Raw genomic sequence first — 18,317 nt, 5'->3', positions numbered from 1 at the left:
GTCTTTCCTATAAAATAGAGGGCTGGAAGGAGTCCAAACCAACCCTGTTATTTTGCAGTGCAGAGGTGTGAGATGCTTGCTGAGGGTCGCACAGAAGAAGAACCAGGATTAAACTCAGATTCCCAAGGTCCAGTTCAGTGACCTTCACAGGACCCCTTCCCTCCTCCCTTTAACTTGCTGACAACAAATGTTTATGCAGCTCCTGCTGTGCTGACTGGGGACACAGTGATTAATAAGCCAGACAGACCCAGTTCCTGCCCTCTGGGAATTCGCAGTCTACTTTGGTCTGATATTTTCAAGGGCTCCCCACTTTTCCCCACCCTATCTGCCTCTGAGCATTCAAGCTTGTATTGGCGTTGCTTCTGCCTGCAAGTCCTCACTGCTGGGTTCCGTAAAGTAGTTGTCAGGGAAAGTTAAGACACAGAAGCTAAGTGATTTGCTCAAAGTCTTACGGTAACAGAACCAGGGTTACAGAAACCATCACTTCCAGGGCTGGCCAGCTGGTGGTCAGTTTCAACATTCTTACCAGTCACCCTGCCCTGTGCTTAATGCTGTTGACCTATAGATATGGTGGCCTTCCAAGTGTTCACACCAGGACAATTTTGAGAGTGAATGGGGCTGCCAGGATGATCGCTGTAAACCAGGGTTGTTCTAGACAAACGGAGGATATGTGGTCCCTCTGCTTACAGGTAATTCCCCTGGCATAGGGGCCAAGGGGAAGTGCAGAGAAGAATCTGGGTGAGTGGAACTCGGGTTCAGCAGGGCTTTCTTTCCACCTGGGACCTCACACTGTTGAAACACGTCCCTAGCTGGTCAGCCTCTTGGAGGTTATTATGATCTTGATTTGTGATCCTTTACCTTTCCAGGACACAGTAGCTGTGAGACACGGTAGCTATGACTGTGCCACTGAAGTAGCAGAATTCAGGGTTTCGAAGCTTGTAACCCCCGGCTCTGACTCATCTGGGAGATTACAGTCATCTTGTAGTCGACTGCCCCTGCCTTCTTCCCAGGCCCCTGTGTGCCTTAATTCCATCCACTGTCTCCAGGGCACCCCTCTAGGGACTGCTCATCCTGCTTAGAGTCCCAAGACTCTTTTTCTGTTTCCTGAAGCATGAGAAACCTTGGAAAGGACCTTGAAGGCGAGATGAACATGTACCATAAGAACACAGAAGAAGAAAGAATCCTGGTCACATATTTTTAACAGGACTGTATGTTCCTAAATAACCAGTACATGGCCTGATGAGCCCACAGTTATTTATGGAGTGAGTGAAACAGAATCACAAACTGAGGCTGTCTTAGAAAATCTAGAAGGTAGCCTTAGACATTGAGAGAACTGATGGAGCAGGGTCACTGAGACCTTGAGTTACTTCTTAGGCTTACAGTCTAAGTTATCAAGAGCTTTGCGAGCTCAGACATGGCTTTATTTATTTATTTTTTTAATTTGGTTAACTTTTTATTGTGAAATATGTAATACATACTGAAAAGTGCATAATATGCATGGTAGAGTAAAATAATAAAGTTGGGTACCCATGTATCCAACACTAATTTTTTTTCCCACGTCTTTTTTTTTTTAGGACATGGCTTTAAAACTCAGTCTTATCACACATAAAATGAGTCAGTAGTATTCCCACCTCACAAGGCTGTTGGGAAGACTAAATGAGAGGTGCACATAATGTTATGGGAACAGCCCCTGCCTGTTTTTACTAACAAGTAAAAAATGTTAGTTATTTGGGGGATGGGGTTTTCTCACCCTGGGTTTCCCAAGAGAGATTGTGGGTCATTTATTTTTATTGACCAAGTGACCAAAGTCACTTGAGAAATTTTACACAAGAGAGGGAAATCTGTGTTTTCCTTAATGACTTAAGGAAGTATTTTGATTCCTTTGCAGGGATCTCGGAAGCTTCTGGAACTCATCAGATACCACATTGTCCCATTTACTCAGGTTGGCCCTCCTTTCCTGCCCTATTTTTTCCCTGTTTTCAGGATGTCTGATCTTAAATTTCAATATTTTAGTGCTAGAGGATGTGTGACAATTATTCATTATCTTAGCTCTGAGTGCATGCTTATGTGAGTAATGAACCTGTCATCTAAGAGCTCTTCCAAAAACCCATGGCAGCAAAGGTCCCATCACTTATTTCGTAAACTTTCAAGTTATTTTTTCCAATGAAGACTCTGGGTGCTGCTTTCAGTATCTCTGTTGTTCTCTTGTTCTTGCAGCTGGAAGTGGCCACCCTCGTTTCAACCCCTCACATCAGGAGCATGGCCAACCAGATCATAAGATTTAACACAACCAACAACGTAAGTGAAAACTCTGTCTCTGGTGTCATTGCTCACATGTGTTTTTTCCTCTGCTTATGGCTGTTCATCGGAGAAGGCAATGGCACCCCACTCCAGTACTCTTGCCTGGGGGATCCCATGGATGGAGGAGCCTGGTGGGCTGCCGTCTATGGGATTACACAGAGTCGGACACGACTGAGCGACTTCACTTTCACTTTTCACTTTCACACGTTGGAGAAGGAAATGGCAACCCACTCCAGTGTTCTTGCCTGGAGAATCCCAGGGACGGGGGAGCCTGGTGGGCTGCCGTCTATGGGATCACACAGAGTTGGACATGACTGAAGTGACTTAGCAGCAGCAGCAGCATGGCTGTTCATCGGGTTATCCTCCCTCAACGCTAACTCACAGGTTTCAGCTCTTTGTGATTGCTTCATTCATTCATTGTGGCTTTCTGGAAATATCTGATGAGCAACTCCAAGTGTGTGAGTCTAAACTAGAAGCCAGGGATAAAGATGTGGAAAAGACAGGCTTACATTCCAGCAAGGAAAACCACCCTTAAGCAACTAATTAGTGACCAGTTAGTTCAGTTCAGTCGCTCAGTCGTGTCCGACTCTTTGTGACCCCATGCCAGGCCTCCCTGTCCATCACCAACTCCCTGAATCTACCCAAACCCATGCCCATCGAGTTGGTGATGCCATCCAGCCATCTCATCCTCTGTCATCCCCTTCTCCTCCTGCGCGCAATTCCTCCCAGCATCAGGGTCTTTTCCAATGAGTCAACTCTTCACGTGAGGTGGCCAAAGTACTGGAGTTTCAGCTTCAACATCAGTCCTTCCAATGAACACCCAGGACTGATCTCCTTTAGGATGGACTGGTTGGATCTCCTTGCAGTCCAAGGGACTCTCAAGAGTCTTCTCCAACATCATAGTTCAAAAGCATCAATTTTTTGGCGCTCAGCTTTAGTTACTTAGTTACAATTATAATAGGGCTCCCATGAGGAAGTTAAGAGTGCTCTGAAGCAGCAGAGTCAGCAACAGGAGTAGACAGCAGATCTGGGGCTCTAGAAGTCCTCAGTCAGGAGATGATGCTTCAAAGGATGAGTAGGAGAAAGTTCCAGGCAGAAGGCAAAGCAGGTGCAAAGGTCCTGAGGTGGGAGGGAACATGACTTATGTAAGAAACACAAAGAAGGCAATGTTATTCAGCTAACTTCTCGGGGTTGTAATATTAGCAGAAATCTGGCAGCAGAGAGATTATGTCTCCTGTTGGTTCACTATGGATGGTGATGGCAATGCCCCCTCAACTTTTCAACAAGTTTCTGTTGGGTGCCAAGAATGTGCCAGGCATCATTCTATGCCTCAAGTTCGGAACAAACAGATAAAAGTCCCTGGTTGCATGGAACTTTCATTCTAGTAAATAAGATGATAGACCATAAGCAAATTAAATATATCCTATATCAGAGTAGTAAGTGTTAAGGTAAAAAAAAACAGCAAAGCAAAGACGGGAAATAGAAAGTGGGGATGAGGCTGACATTTTGGATACAGTGTCAAAGAAATCCTCATGGAGAAGAAAATATGTGAGCAAAGACCTGATGGGAATGAAGGAATAGGCACTGTGAGTATCTGGGGGAAGAGTATTCCAGAGAGAGGAAATCGAGAGTGCAAAATTGTGAAGCAAGGTGCGTGCCAACCTGATCGAGGAACAGCAAGGTCCCCGGGGCCAGAACAGAGGGACAAGAGCAGTGAGGTTGGAGGAGGTCCAGGTGGTAAGAGGGAGAAGGAGAGGTGTGGTCAGGTCACATGTGGCCTACAGCTCAGGGCAAGGATGAAGGCTGCTACTTTAGGAGAGATAAAAAGCCGTTAGAGGATTTTGGGCAGTGGAATGATGCGATCAGACATACATCCGGGGAGACTCTTTAGGAGGGAATGTAATAACTCAGAGAAGAGTGGCAGTGACTAGCAGAGAGACAGGGAAAGGGGCAAAATAGAGGTACACATTAGTGGGCATAAGATAGGCTTAAGGCTGTATTATACAACCTGGGGAGTGGAGTCATTATTTTCTAATAACTGTTAAGTGGAAAATAACCTTTAGAATTTGTGTTGAAGTTTTTTAGTTAAATAGAAGGAATGATGGTAACTGAGAGCAGGGTGGTAGCTGCGACCTGGTAAGGAGTGGTTGAATTCTGAAGGTGTTTTGAAGGAGATCAGCAGAATTTGCTGAGGGATCCAATGGGGGATGAGGAAAGAGGAAGCCAAAGATGTTTCCCGAGCTTCTGACTGGAGCCACCAGAAGGATGGTGCTGCCATTAGTATCACCCAGCGTGATTTGGAAGGAAAGTAGAGATCAGAATTCTTGGCTTATTTGTTCATTTTCTGCTCCCTTGCCTGCAACATCAGCAGGAACTTGTCTGAGTTTGTTCACTGATATCTCATGAGACCCCAAAGTAAAAGAGTCACTCCAATGTATCTGAACAAATGGATCTCCACTTCACCATGGGGGTAAAACAGTTTGCCCAAGGTCTCATAGCAAATATATCACAGAAGTCAAATAGTTATACTTCTTCCCCAGTCCAGCACTGGCAAGGACCATTTCTGCAAGGACATCCTTGCTTAGAATCAGTTGAGAATTCATTCAACAGATTCGTCTTTCCCTGTCAGCCAAGCCCTTCTAACCACAATCCTCCACTCAGCAGAAAGTTAAGTGAAGTTGAAGGCTCTTTCAAGAAGCTGCCACCATTCGGATCTGCCTGGGGGCCGCCAGTGCTCCTCAGGCAGAAAGATGAAAGATGGCATTGTTTCTCTCCAGGGACAGATTCTGGCAAATGACATGGCACTGGAAGAAATGGAGGTCGCTGCCAAGAACGGCCGGATTTACACACTGACTGGGGTCCTCATACCTCCCTCCATCATCCCAATCCTGCCCCACCGATGTGATGAGACAGCGCGAGAGATGAGACTGGTAAGAAAACTGGGGACTCAGGAAGGGGTCCCTAAAGAGCCCTCACAGAGGGCTCATTCCGTCCTCGTGATTCTGAGGGAACTGATGGGGAGAGTCTCACACGGGAGCCTCGTTCTACAGGCTTTTCTGTCTTCATGAAGAGGCAGGGGGACCTGAGTTCCTGTTTCATCAAACACAAATCAAAGTTCCTGGGGGAATTTCCACACTGACCATTTGCTACCCTGGTATATTCATTTTCTAAAGCTGCCATAACAAGTTAGCACAAACCAAGTGACTCAAAGCAACAAAAATTTATTCTCTCAACAGTTCTGGAAGCCTGAAGTCCAAAATCAGGGTTTCCTATTTCCATTGCAACTTTTTGGCTCAGCTGGTTTTAACCAGAACAACTAAATTTCAACAAGCTTTTGAACAACCTGGACCAGAGCCACCCCACAGCAAGGCGGGGACTTGCAGCTGCCCTTGTCCTCCATAGACTTCCTTCCCTGAACTTGAACAACAGCTGCTCAGGGTGGGGTAGCTCTAAACAAATCCAACTGTTGACTCCTGTCAAGTCTTTCCTGCAGATTGTTCAAGAGCTTATTCTCCATTTCCCCCCAAAAAAAGAATCAAGATGTGGGTTTGAGCCACAACCCAAAGAATTTTAGTTAAATAAGAAGAGCTTCCCCATAGCTACCTTAGAATGAAGTCTTCTTTTACTGTTTTCTCTGGATTTAAATCAAACCAATGTGCTCTGGTTTAGGGTTGTTCTGATTAGATTAAAAGTACCAGTGCATTCTCTGGAAAGTATTGAGGGCTAGTAGGAACAGCTAGTCCCTTCTAGAAATCTCAGTTTTCAGAACCCATAAGCTGCCTTTGGGCATGTATACTTAGATTTAGAGGTTTAATTAATAACTCTCTGTACCAGTATACAGAATTGATCCCAATGGTTCAAATGAAGAGACTTTGATTAAGAATCTGTAACAGAGGGGTGGGCAGGGCTGAGGAAACATGCAAGTGATGCTGGGCCATCCAAAGAGAAGCAGTGGCAGGAAACCAGTACATCAGAGAATCGAGGGTGGGTAGGCGTGGGAGTCACCTGCACCCTAGGAGCAGGGCAAAGGGAGGAACAGGTGGGCAACTGCAGTGTCCCCTCAGGGGCAGGGGCCTCCCTACATGGCTGAGGGTCGACCAGAAGCCTGAGGCCTGCAGATGGTCTGAACCTGAAAGAGGATGAGGAAGGGGCTCCTCTGAGCAGACCTAGTCACTTCTCCCAAACCTGTCTGGCGTTGACATCACTCCTTCTCTCTAGGGAGGAGGCAGTAGGGGTGCAGAGAGGGGCCAAGAGTAGGATGCTAGTGGGACCACCTTTCTAAGGGACATAAGGAGACATAAGGCCAAATGCAGTGGCCTGCTTCTCCTCCTTATAGGGACCCCTGCACTGACCCCTGTCCTTCCTTCCAGGGCATGTGTGTGAGCTGTTCCCTGGTGTACTTGAGCAAATGTCCTGCCAACTCCGAACCCACAGTGAGTGTGACAGCTTCAGGGAAGCACACGTTACCCCAGCAACCCCATGGGTGTGGTTTTTCATCCTTCCCACCTTCCCTCTTAAAAGATAATCATTCCAACTAGGATAATAAAAAGTTGTCTCTTAGGGGGGGACAGAAGAAAGATAGCTCACAGATCTGTATTTGCGGTCTTGCTCACTAGTCCAAGGTAAGTTGCTTCACATTTTTACTCTAATTTTCTTACCTGTAAACAGTAATAATAATAACTATAGCAACAGCGGCAGCAGAAGCTGGATTAGCATAGATAAAACCCCAAGTGCAATGCCTGGATCAAATAGCCACTCAGTAAACATTCCCTCTCTACTTTTCCGCTTAAATAAAATCCAGTGCTTGTTTAAGAGAGACAAAACTTTACCTCCACCCTCTTGGGGTCCCTGGCTGGGCCTGCAAATTAGGTTGATATAAGATAAATTAACAGGAGAAAAGCACAATTTTTTTTTTTTTACATGTACATGAGTTCAGTCACTCAGTTGTGTCCAACTCTTTGCGACCCCATGGACTACAGCACGCCAGGCCTCCCTGTCCATCACCAGCTCCTGGAGCTTGCATATACTCATGTCCATTGAGTCAGTGATGCCATCCAACCATCTCATCCTCTCTCATCGCCTTCTCCTCCTGCCTTCAATCTTTCCCGGCATCAGGGTCTTTTCCAGTGAGTCACTTCTTCACATCAGGTGGCCAAAGTATTGGAGCTTCAGCTTCAGCATCAGTCCTTCCAATGAATATTCAGGACTGATTTCCTTTAGGATGGACTGGTTGGATCTCCTTGTAGTCCAAGGGACTCTCAAGTCTTCTCCAAAAGCATCAATTCCTCGGCACTCAGCTTTCTGTATAGTCCAACTCTCACATCCATACATGACTACTGGAAAAACCATAGCCTTGACTAGACGGATCTTTGTTGGCAAAGTAATGTCTCTGCTTTTTAATATGCTGTCTAGGTTGGTCATAGCTTTTCTTCCAAGGAGCAAATGTCTTTTAATATCATGGATGCAGTCACCATCTGCAGTGATTTTGGAGCCCGAAACGTAAAATCTGTCACTGTTTCCACTGTTTCCCCATCTATTTGCATGAAGTGATGAGAGCAGGCGCTATGATCTTAGTTTTCTGAATGTTGAGTTGTAAGCCAACTTTTTCACTCTCCTTTTTCACTTTCATCAAGAGGCTCTTTAGTTCTTCTTCACTTCCTGCCATAAGAGTGGTGTCATCTGCGTATCTGAGGTTATTGATATTTCTCCTGGCAGTCTTGATTCCAGCTTGTGCTCCATCCAGCCCAGCATTTTGCATGTACATAGGAGCTTCCACTGGAGAAGGAAATGACAACCCACTCCAGTATTCTTACCTAGGAAATCCCATGGACAGAGTCTGAGCCTGGTGGGCCACAGTCTGTGGGGTCACAAAGAGTTGGACACGACTTAGCAGCTAAGCACAGGATCATCCATAGGAGAGTGAAGACCCAGAGAAATAGCAAAACCCCAGTATTTAGAGAGTAGGCTGAACAGAGATGGGCAACTGTGGGAAAGTAACTAAAATGTGAGATATATTTCACAGTATATACCTATATCAAGTCATTATCACTATGTTATACATCTTAAACTTGTGTACAAGTTTTTTGTATCTGCTATTTTTCAAGGACCTTTAGCTCAAAATAATCCACATGGCACATTTGGAGGGGGCATGTTCTGCTACACTTCATTTGTGTCTGCTCTTCCCAAGCATCTTTTTGGAGGGAAATAAATTAAATATCAAGAAAATGACACTAGAACCGTCAAAACCTTGTCAAGCTTCATTGAATTCCACACCATGTCTCCTGAGGATTATAGACTTGGTAAGGGAGCATAAGGGCTTGCCTGGTGGCTCAGTGGTAAAGAATCTGCCTGAGTGCAGGAGTCCCAGGTTTGATTCCTGTCAGGAGGATCTCCTGGAGAAGGAAATGGCAACCCAGTCCAGTGTTCTTGCTTGGGAAATCCCATGGATGGGAGACTGGTGAGCTACAGTCCATGGGGTCCTAAAGACACAACCTAGCAACTAAAACAACAACTGCAACTCTAACAGAGGGCATAATGGTGAATAAGATACTGTTTTGTTTTTGTCCTGAGAAGCTCTAATCTAAAAAGGAACACAGACCATGGTACAACCATCCATAATTCATAGGCCAGATAAGTACTCTACTGGTTGTAAAAGCAGCAAGTTTGAAGATAAAATTGATGACAGAAATTCCTGCCTCTAAGTTTGTCCTAAGAAAGACCTTCCCAAAAAGATAGTTCATCCCACACTAGAATGGATGGCTAAAGAGAGTGATGAGTTTACACAATCTTATTGTGGAGCACTTCATTTAAAAAAACAAACAAACACTAAGACAGGCACAGGTGTTCAGATGTTTGCTCAATGAAGCCATCGGTCCTGCAGGGTGCTGTCAACCAGGGGTTGTGGAGCGGGAGGAGGGAAGAGGAATTGTGGTGACTGGCATCCCAGTGATTGATGTGTGCCAGACATTGTTCTAAATGCCCTGTGCAGCAGGCCTACAAGAGAGGCACGTTATCATACCAGTGTATAACCTGAGAACTAAGGCGAGGAAACAAAAGCCCTCGCACAGGGTCACATAGCTGGTAGGCACAGACCGTGCGCCTACATTGCCTCTGCCCAAGGAAAGAGAAGCAAGAGAGGAAAGGAAGAAATGAGATGCATGGGTCAGAGCCCAGAGAGCCCCAGACTGCCCCTCCCAGCTCCTATGGTCTGTACTTGGCTAGGGATCCTGACAGCCAAAGAGAGGGCTGAGTACTTCTTCCTCGATGACCTCAGAATTCCTCCAGACATCTAAGATTTTAGGATTTTACTGACTGTGGAAGTTTTCGTTGCTCTCTTCTTGAGTAAGAGCCTCAGATGAGGAGTACCTCGATACTACTTTTTATCTAACATAAAATTTGAGCCACGGATTAAATGCTCAGGATGAAAGTTGAGATCAGCACTTTTGTCCCATTTCACAGATTAGGCAGCTTGAGGCCCAGGAGGCAATGTGACTTGCCTCTGAGACCCTAGAGTTAGTAGGTGGTAAGACCCATTCTGCGCTGTCACAGCCTGGTGCTCTCGGTCGCTACCCCTGACCTTGAGCGAGGGGCAGCTCCTCACAGCCACACTTCTGCACAGTCCGTCGCAGCCGGCGCACTTCAATAAAGGACAGAAATGGTATGGACCTAACAGAAGCAGAAGATATTAAGAAGAGGTGGCAAGAATACACAGAAGAACTGTACAAAAAAGATCTTCACGACCCAGATAATCAGGATGCTATGATCATTCACCTAGAGCCAGACATCCTGGAATGTGAAGTCAAGTGGGCCTTAGAAAGCATCACTATGTACAAAGCTAGTGGATGTGATGGAATTCCAGTTGAGCTACTTCAAATCCTAAAAGATAATGCTGTGAATATGTGCACTCAATATGCCAGCAAATTTGGAAAACTCAGCAGTGGCCACAGGACTGGAAAAGGTCAGTTTTCATTCCAATCCCAAAGAAAGGCAATCCCAAAGAATGCTCAAACTACCGCACAATTGCACTTATCTCACACGCTAGTAAAGTACTGCTCAAAATTCTCCAAGCCAGGCTTTAGCAATACGTGAACCGTGAACTTCCGGATGTTCAAGCTGGTTTTAGAAAAGGCAGAGGAACCAGAGATCAAATTGCCAATATCTGCTGGATCATTGAAAAAGCAAGAGAGTTCCAGAAAAGCATCTATTTCTGCTTTATTGACTATGCCAAAGCCTTTGACTGTGTGGATCACAATAAACTGTGGAAAATTCTTCAACAGATGGGAATACCAGACCACCTGACCTGCCTCTTGAGAAACCTGTATGCAGGTCAGGAAGCAACAGTTAGAACTGGACATGAAACAACAGACTGGTTCCAAATAGGAAAAGGAGTATGTCAAGGCTGTGTATATTGTCACCCTGCTTATTTAACTTCTATGCAGAGTACATCATGAGAAACGCTGGGCTGGAAGAAGCACAAGCTGGAATCAAGATTGCCAGGAGAAATATCAATAACCTCAGATATGCAGATGACACCACCCTTATGGCAGAAAGTGAAGAGGAACTAAAAAGCCTCTTGATGAGAGTGAAAGAGGAGAGTGAAAAAGTTGGCTTAAAACTTAACATTCAGAAAACCAAGATCATGGCATCTGGTCCCATCACTTCATGGGAAATAGATGGGGAGACAGTGGAAACAGTGTCAGACTTTATTTTTTTGGGCTCCAAAATCACTGCAGATGGTGATTGCAGCCATGAAATTAAAAGATGCTTACTCCTTGGAAGGAAAGTTATGACCAACCTAGACAGCATATTAAAAAGCAGACATTACTTTGCCAACAAAGGTCCGTCTGGTGAAGGCTATGGTTTTTCCAGTGGTCATGTATGAATGTGAGAGTTGGACTGTGAAGAAAGCTGAGTGCTGAAGAATTGATGCTTTTGAACTGTGGTGTTGGAGAAGGCTCTTGAGAGTCCCTTGGACTGCAAGGAGATCCAACCAGTCCATCCTAAAGGAGATCAGTCCTGGGTGTTCATTGGAAGGACTGATGCTGAAGCTGAAACTCCAGTACTTTGGCCACCTCATGCGAAGAGTTGACTCATTGGAAAAGACCCTGATGCTGGGAGGAATTGGGGGCAGGAGAAGAAGGGGATGACAGAGGATGAGATGGCTGGATGACATCACCGACTCGATAGGCATGAGTTTGAGTAAACTCCAGGAGTTGGTGATGGACAGGGAGGCCTGGCATGCTGTGATTCATGGGGTCGCAAAGAGTCAGACATGACTGAGTGACTGAACTGAACTGAACTGAAGACCCATTCTCTCAACCTACCACTTACCAGCAGTGTTCCTTAGAAAGAAGATTTAACCTGTCTGGGCCTCAGTTTCCTCATCTATAAAAAAGGGGATGAGAAATGTCTACACAGAGTTGAAGGATGATGATCTCCTATGGGCAGTATGTCTGGCCCTAGGAGGTTCTCAATAAATGGTAGTTCTCAAACATTCTGAGTGGATATCAGAGGTTAGAGAATGGTAGGAAATCTGCCCCTATATCCCCACAGACTGCACTGTTTTGTTTGGTAGATCTTTGTACAAACTAGGGTGGAAATCTCTTAATAGCTCCAGAATTTCTGTATGGATGGAGGTTGTGTGTGTGTGTGCTAAGCTGCTTCAGTAATATCTGACTCTTTGCAGCCCTGTGGGCAGTAGCCCTCCAAGGCTCCTTTGTCCAGGAGGAGGTTACAGATGGTTATTAATTGGAAGGAAGGCTAAACCACACCCGCAGTGCACAGGAACATGTTCCCTGATCGATTAGCAATGTCTTCCAGGGCACGAGAGGGGACGAAAGGTACCTAAGCCCCAGGTCATCATGCAAACCCTGCCCTGTAGTCTCCCAACAAGGAAACAGAGGCCTAACAGGTGATTGAGTTCTGCCTGGACCCGCGTGAGCTGTGTGCTTCGGTGCTCTATCCTGGCATCGATGGTAAACTGGAGGAAGTAGATCGTCTAGTGTATAGAGAAGCCAAGTCATGCCCAGATGACCTCAAAATGCAGACTGCAATGGTTTTTCTTCCTGACTTTCTTCCAGACACTCTTTGTTCACAAGTGTGTCTACACTGGCCGAATCAGGAGCCTGAAGAATGGATGTGCCAGATACTGTAATGCCACTGTGAAGGTGAGGCGTGTGTGTGTGGCCAGGGACCTCATCCAGGCCCGGCCCATACAGGAGCCAGCAGGCTGGGCAGTTCTTGGGCCCCAGGGCTGCGAATCAGAGGTTGCCAGTGGGAGCTTGACCACGTTTTCCTGCAAAGGAAGCGTTGAGCAGAGTCTCCACGTGGTGGCCACAGCTGTCTCTTCCCTGCGTCTTTGCATCCATCCCGTGGTTCCTGTGGCTCACGCCCCTGACACGCCCCCGCTTGGCGCACACTCAGCAGTGCCCCCGGCGTGACTCGCCCTCATCCCCACCTCAGCGTGTGTGCATTTGCTACTTCCTCCCTCAGCATGCTTTGCCAGGCTTCCTCCGGGCTGGCCCATCTCTCAAGTCTCCATTCTGCCGTCACCTCCTCTGTCACCGCCCAATCCAGTGTCCCCACACCTCTGTCCCTAGCCGCCACTTGATAATAGCACTTTATTTTCCCAGCACTTACCACTCTCTGAAATGCTCTTTTTTTTTTTATTTATGATTTGTGTCTTCCCCGACTAGCTGGAACACAGGCTCCATGAGCACAAGCCTGTGTCTCTCTTGCCCGTACAGTGCCCGAGCCGGGCAGGCAGCCAGGGGCAGCCCTCAGGAGATTCACAGTGAACAGACGGCCGAGCACAAGCCACGCTGTCATCCACCCGACAGAAGGCATTCTCCTGGGGAGGGGAGGGGGCCGATACTGTTTGTGATTGTAATGGAAATGAAAATGAATAAAATGAATTTCCTTGGAGGAACTGGCACTCTGCTTGGGATTCCAAAAGGCAACATGCATTTTGTTTTTCAGATTCCAAAATGCTGCAAAGGCTTCTACGGACCAGACTGCAACCAGTGCCCGGGAGGCTTCTTGAATCCGTGCTCCGGAAACGGGCAGGTGATGAGGGCTGAGGCTTACTTTTTCACAAAGGCTGAGGTTGACCTGTGTTATTGTTGTTCAATTGTTCATTGGACTCTTTTCAACCCCATGGACTGCAGCATGCCAGGCTTCCCTGTCCTTCACTATCTCCTGGAGTTTGCTCAGACTCATGTCCATTGAGGCTGTGATGCCATCCAACCATCTCATCCTCTGTCGTCCCCTTCTGCTCCTGCCCTCAATCTTTCCCAGCATCCGGATCTTTTCTAATGAGTCGGCTCTTTGCATCAGGTGGCCAAAGTATTGGAGCTTCAGCTTCAGTATCAATCCTTCCAATGAATATTCAGGGTTGATTTCCTTTACGATTAATGGGTTTCACCTCCTTGCAGTCCAAGGGACTCTCAAGAGTCTTCTCCAAAACCACAGTACAAAAACATAAATTCTTTGGCACTCAGCTTTCTTTATGGTCCAACTCTCACATCCATACATGACTACTGGAAAAACCATAGCTTTGACTAGACAGACCTTTTCTGGCAAAGTAATGTTTCTGACATGTGTTAAAAAAAGAATTCTTAAAACCAGTAAACCAAGAAATGATTCAATGCCAGTCACACTTCCCAGGGAACAAAAGAAACAGATCAGTTGCTGAAAGAACAGACGATGTCTACAGGAGAAGGACTCTTTCCTGGGGGAGTGGCAGAGGGCAGGGTGTCCAGCGGGGTCCCTTCTGGCCTGTTTTCCTACTGCTGAGGGCTTGACCTTGAACAACTCAGCAAGGCTTTCTGGACCCCACTTTCCTCCTGTGGGAGATAGCATTGTTGGCCTGCATCGATGTTCCAAGGTTTTTTAGGACCAAAATTTTGTTATTTTAAGAAAAAAAAAGAAAGAAATTGCTCAGTGAATGCTTTTTTAGCCCGTCTATAAAACCTGGCTTAATGAAATGTAAGAGCCAAAACTTGACTCATCTAGCATGGAGTCCAGGGCTGAACAAACAAAGGTTAAAGTGGCTTTAACAGTTAAAGTGGTTCGTTTGGGGAAATTATAGATCTGCCCATATAAGAAATCCATGTCAAAAATATGCCTCTTTCAAGGGGAAGGAAAAACTGCCTGACCACCACGGGGACACCACACAGGCGAGGGTAATAGGGTAAAGCTGCTACAAATTAACCTCTGTAGCTGGGAGGTCTGTTGGGGCCACAAGCCAGATTGTGATGCGTGTCAATCAATACAAATCTAACCTTGAAACCGCTGGAGAGCTAGGGGGCAAATGCTCACACTGAAGGGACAAACTGCCATTTGGAGTCACATAGCTGAGCACGGGAGAATCTGCAGAGAAAGGCCGGCTTCATTCTGAAGGTCGGAGGTTTATCAGTCCGACCCTTAAGCGTTGTGTAGAGGTTCCAGTTGTGACCGGCCCCCCTCGAATGACTTCCCGTAAAGTTCTGAATCCTGGCTCAGGATTCCTATATGTCACTGTCTTAGCTTTGTACCTAATACCACGGCTCCACTTTCCACAAAGGTTCCCAGAGAGTCATTTCAAGCAGAACTGAGTCTGAGTCAAAGAAGCAGGTCAGGAAACAAAAGCCTCCGGGACTCCCGGCCAGGGGTGGGGGGTGGGAGGTGTGTTGTCCTAACGGCCAGGGGCCCTGACTTTGTTCCCAGTGCGCCGATGGCCTTGATGGCAACGGGACGTGCGTTTGCCAGGATGGCTTCCGAGGCTCCCACTGTCAGTTCTGCTCAGACCCCAGCAAATACGGACCTCGGTGTGACAAAAGTAAGTGTCGCTTCCAGAGCTGCCTTCCGCTCCTTGGCCAGGGTCCCCGCGGCTCTGCGGTGCAGTCCTGGTGTTGGGTGCCCCTTGGTTGGTGGGTGCCCCCATCACAGGGCATTTCTTAAGCCCTTGGGTCCCCAGTGCTAACCTGTGCCAGGTTGCTGAGCCCCCTCACAGAGCTCTGAGGTAGAAGGCCTGAGTGGTACCCTGGGGATTGGCATCTCTTAACAAGTCCCCTGGGACGTTAGCACCACTGGCCCAAGACCACCTTTAAAAACCAGTCATGTAGGGTTTCCCCATGTACCTGAACTGATCATGGACTTCTTATCAGCACACGGACTCCCCACCTTTCAAGCAGTCGTCTTCCATCAGCTCCTCCCTTTGCTAAATGTGTGGCCTTGGATTAGTTAGGCCTCAGTTTCCTCATCTATAAAATGAGGGTCATATTGGTAACTACCTCATAGGCTAGTACAAGCTATAAATGGAAAACACTTGCCTGAGAACAATGCCTGGCACCTAGTATGCACTACCAATATTATTATCTATTACTGTTATTCTCCTACTATTGTTGGCACTGTTGCTGTTATGCTAAGTTCAGTGACATAAATGTCAGGAAACTCACAGAACATGTAGAAAGTTCCACAATACTAGGTATTGAGAAATATGCAGCTATATAATCTTAGAAAATACATTGTTCTTAAAAATAACACAATGTGAATATATAAGTATATAAATAAAAATATACATCTCTGTGTATCTAAGCGAAGATTAGAACTCACTAGGGGGAAAAAATGGCTTCCTTGGTGGCTCAGTTGGTAAAGAATCTGCCAGCAATGCGGGAGACCTGGGTTCGATCCCTGAGTCAGGAAGATCCCCTGGAGAAGGAAATGGCAAGCCACTCCAATAATCTTGCCTGGAAAATCCCATGGACAGAGAAGCCTGGCGGGCTACAGTCCATGGGTTCAGAAGAGTCGGACGTGACTTGGTGACTAAAACACCACCACCAAGCTGAGATCAGAACTTGATAGGAAAAAAAATGAATAGATCAGAGCTTGCTGTGGACTCAGACCAACATGAAGTTAAAGCTCCATTCTGAAACTTACTGGCTCTATGACCTTAGTGGGAATTCCCTGGTAGTCTAGTGATTAGGACTCTGTGCTTTCACTGCTGAGGGCATAGGTTCTATCCGTGGTCAGAGAACTAAGTTCCCACCAGCCATGTGGCACAGTAAAAAAAAAAAAAATCTGAGACCTTAGAAAAAGTCTCTCATTGAAGCTTAGTTTCCCCATTTATAAAATGAAGACAGTACTGGTACCCATTTCCTAGGTGGCTGATTAAGTTGGATCATAATTGAGGACTTGAGCCCAGAGCACGTACCTAGCAAGTAGTCAGTAAATGAAGCCATTCTTACCACTTTCACTGCTAACTCCACTCATCTGTTACGAAACACACAGCCCCTCTCCTCTCTTACCGTATCTGAGTTTCACAGCTACCTCTCAAGAGGGACGAGACACCAGAGCCCAGCAGGGTCAGGGCTGCTGATCCTAGTCCAACGCTCTTTTTGCCAAATAGGGACTTATTTCAGAGCCTGTTGATACAGGCATTTTTATGAGGCTAGCAGGCAGGATGCTGAGGCTGGGAAAGGACTGCTGGGCTCCCTGCTGCAAAGCCTCTCATCTGGGTTTGTGACTGCCCACCATCTCACACTGGTGCGCTTCCTCTTCTTTCTGAGGTCTTGTCCCTTGCTAACTAAGCCCTGACTTTCATAAAAGTTTATGGAAAGTCTTTTTTGTTTTAAATCTCTTCCAGCCCCCACTCACTATGCTGCTTTTTTCCTGGATGCTGGCTCCAGGCCCCCACACTAATTCCTCTCCCTGCAGTCCCTTCTGGGGCAAAACCACAGATTCCTTCATTTCTGATCATATTCGAGCCCCCAAATCCTTGCTACCTGCCTTGGAGAATCTCTAGAGTGCTCTTTTCACTCCCGCATGCATAGCAGCCTGACTCTGATAAGCTGGCTCACGTTGCAGCAATTTTTAGATATTTGTAATCAAAAGCAAAGTTAGCAGCTAAAGTTTAAGATGATAACAGGCAGGTGGAAATGCCAGTTGATTTACTGATCCACTATTAGTGACTCATGGTCTAACTGAAATGGAATTTGAAGGTCTGAGTTCAAGTCCCTGTATGGGAACTTGCCAGAAAGTTAGGCAAATTAGACAGTCACCTCTCTGGGCCTCAGTTTCCTCATCTTGAACATGGGAATGGTAAAAGTACCTACCTCTTGAGGCTGTGACCATGAATGAGAGTGGTTTGGTCGCTAAGTCATGTCTAACTCTTTGTGACCTCGTGAAATGTAGCCCGCCAGGCTTCTCTGTCCATGGGATTTCCCAGGCAAGAATATTGGAGTAGGTTGCCATTTCCTTCTCGAGGAGATCTTCCTGACCCAGGGATCAAACCCAGGTCTTCTGCGTTGCAGGCAGATTCTTGTACTGCCTGAAGCACCAGGGAAACACCGTGATTGAGAGGGTACAGGTTAAAGGCTGGCCCAATGCCTAGAACAAGGTCAGTGTGCAAAAACTGGCCTTGAGGGAGCATCGGTCTTCTGTGATAGTGAAGAGCAGATATATAAGCCACACATCAGAGGCTGTGCTGGCAGGAGAAATCACTTCTGTTCATTCCAGAACATCTTCAGGAGAAGGCAGAAAATGTCAGACTAAAGTCTCCAACAGGAAGTAGGTGAAAATTGAGCTCCTTGGCCTCTTACCTTCATCACAACCCACCCTCCCACTGCCCCGCACACAGACAGACACAGCAGTGCAGAGGTCGAGCTCTTCTCTCTGAGAGCTGTCCTGGTCCAGGGACAGAGATGCTCCCAGAGTCTTCCCAGGCTCAGCCACCAGGTCTGTCCTGACAGGAGTGAGGAGACAGGGGCTGCGGATGGGGGACTTCCTCTGTGACCCATGCGCCCATTGCTAAGCTTGTCCCCAAGCCCTGAATGGCCCTTTTCCTTCTCTTTCAGCGTGTCCGTGCGTTTTCGGAACGTGTGATAACAGGATTGACAGCGACGGCGCCTGCCTTCCTGGGACCTGCAGGAACGACTCTGCGGGGAGATTCTGCCACAGGCAGACCTCAGTCTGTGGGCCCTACATGCAGTTCTGTCACATCCATGCCACCTGTGAATACAGCGATGGGACAGCAAGGT

General features: G+C 46.8%; 1 protein-coding gene across 2 annotated transcripts in view; it reads left to right on the top strand.

Moving 5' to 3' along the window:
- The window catches only part of STAB2 (stabilin 2), a 174,634-nt gene that overhangs the window by 62,287 nt on the left and 94,030 nt on the right, over positions 1–18,317 (top strand). For both annotated transcript variants that reach the window (XM_043880899.1, XM_043880898.1), the window contains 8 exons: positions 1,889–1,942; positions 2,218–2,298; positions 5,079–5,231; positions 6,672–6,734; positions 12,381–12,467; positions 13,279–13,365; positions 15,007–15,118; positions 18,135–18,315. In XM_043880899.1, the coding sequence (XP_043736834.1) occupies positions 1,889–1,942; positions 2,218–2,298; positions 5,079–5,231; positions 6,672–6,734; positions 12,381–12,467; positions 13,279–13,365; positions 15,007–15,118; positions 18,135–18,315 (818 nt within the window). The remainder of the gene's footprint in view (positions 1–1,888; positions 1,943–2,217; positions 2,299–5,078; positions 5,232–6,671; positions 6,735–12,380; positions 12,468–13,278; positions 13,366–15,006; positions 15,119–18,134; positions 18,316–18,317) is intronic.

The sequence above is a fragment of the Cervus elaphus genome, chromosome 22, assembly GCF_910594005.1.
Source record: "Cervus elaphus chromosome 22, mCerEla1.1, whole genome shotgun sequence".
Taxonomy (NCBI): domain Eukaryota; kingdom Metazoa; phylum Chordata; class Mammalia; order Artiodactyla; family Cervidae; genus Cervus; species Cervus elaphus.
The sequence above is the reverse complement of the archived record's forward strand: the minus strand, read 5'-3'. Positions and strand labels throughout refer to the sequence as shown.